At 36.8% G+C, this 1,302-nt stretch overlaps 1 protein-coding gene across 1 annotated transcript in view; it reads left to right on the top strand.

Annotated features, from left to right (window-relative positions):
- The window catches only part of LOC119590460 (serine-rich adhesin for platelets-like), a gene marked incomplete at its 3' end in the record, with an annotated part of 11,148 nt that overhangs the window by 3,570 nt on the left and 6,276 nt on the right, over window positions 1–1,302 (top strand). The window contains 2 exon segments of the mRNA XM_037939118.1: window positions 39–74; window positions 397–1,302. Coding sequence (XP_037795046.1) covers window positions 422–1,302 — 881 coding nt within the window.

Below are 1,302 nucleotides of genomic sequence, written 5' to 3'. Positions count from 1 at the left end.
TGTAATAGTAATTTAATAGATTTTTTTTTTATTTCCAGTTTGATAGTAGTCCCTGAAAGGCTCCCTTTCTTAAGGTGAGTAGAGTAAAAGAATTGATACATGGAACTTCTTAAATCTGATGTAATATAGCATATATTTTTAATGTGGATTTTGTTTATCATATTTTAGTAGTAGGGATTCTATTCTAATATTCATCATCAGCAGCAGGATGAAGTAAATGAAGTTATTAATCTGCATTTGACTTCAAAATAAGCCATTATTAGAGCTGTGTGGAATGCCTATTATAGTCAAGAAAGTTGTCTGCTAGATAATTTATATTATAAGGTCAGTGATTTTGTAAGTAAGAATGATAATAAGATATATTTATTTTATTAATCTTTTTCTTTTTCTCCATAGTTATTGCAGTGAATGTTCCCGTAAAATGAAGAGATGCAAAGATGATGAGGAAGACGATGAATGGGAGCCTCTCAGAAGACGACCGACTCTTGGGCGACCTGGGACCTCCTCGTCAGAAAACGAAGAAGGAAATGAATTGAACGGGGGAGTAGTTCCTGTTGCTTGTGCATCACAGACTCACACAAAATCAGACTTGCCATCCTCTGTGGCTGCTATTGCACTAACATCAATCACAGCATCAGGTTCAAGTATACCCAAAACAAAATCTGAATTGGGAATACCTGAAGTAAATTCTGATATTATTGCCCAGTCAGTGACATCATTATCTCAGAGAAAACTAGCAGTTACATGTAGCTCATCAACGACAGCTTCAGCATTATCAGCTTCATCTGGCTTAGTATCAGCATCATTTGAAGTCTCTCTCTCATCATCTGCATCATTATCAACGCAGACCTCTACAGCTACCATAAAATCGTTGCCTCCATACGCTGTTGCTTCTTGGATACCGGAGGAGGAAGAAGATGTGGGGAAATCATTATTGGAGCATTCACCTCATTCAGTAGCCTCATCCTCTAATGTCGTAAAATCTTCAAATGTTGCTTCAGATAAATCTTGTAAGGCATCTGATACTCAGTGTACTTTAACATGTAAGGATACACCTACCACTAAAACAGTTGAAGGGGTTACTGCAGTTCATGGATCATCTAAATCGGTTTTAGCAGTGGATATTGTGTCTGTACAAAATGTTAGTAAAAAATCTCCCAAGCCACTAGTTAATGGTTCCATTACTGATAGCACTATTGCAACCACAACGGATTCTGTCATATTTGCAAGTGGATCATTGCCTGCAAGGGCTAATGGGTCATTAGTAGTAACCTCATCACTTTTAGGAAATTCTATAATAAA

This window comes from Penaeus monodon, chromosome 27, assembly GCF_015228065.2.
Source record: "Penaeus monodon isolate SGIC_2016 chromosome 27, NSTDA_Pmon_1, whole genome shotgun sequence".
NCBI classification, from domain to species: Eukaryota; Metazoa; Arthropoda; class Malacostraca; order Decapoda; family Penaeidae; genus Penaeus; species Penaeus monodon.
This window is presented reverse-complemented; position numbering and strand designations above follow the sequence as displayed.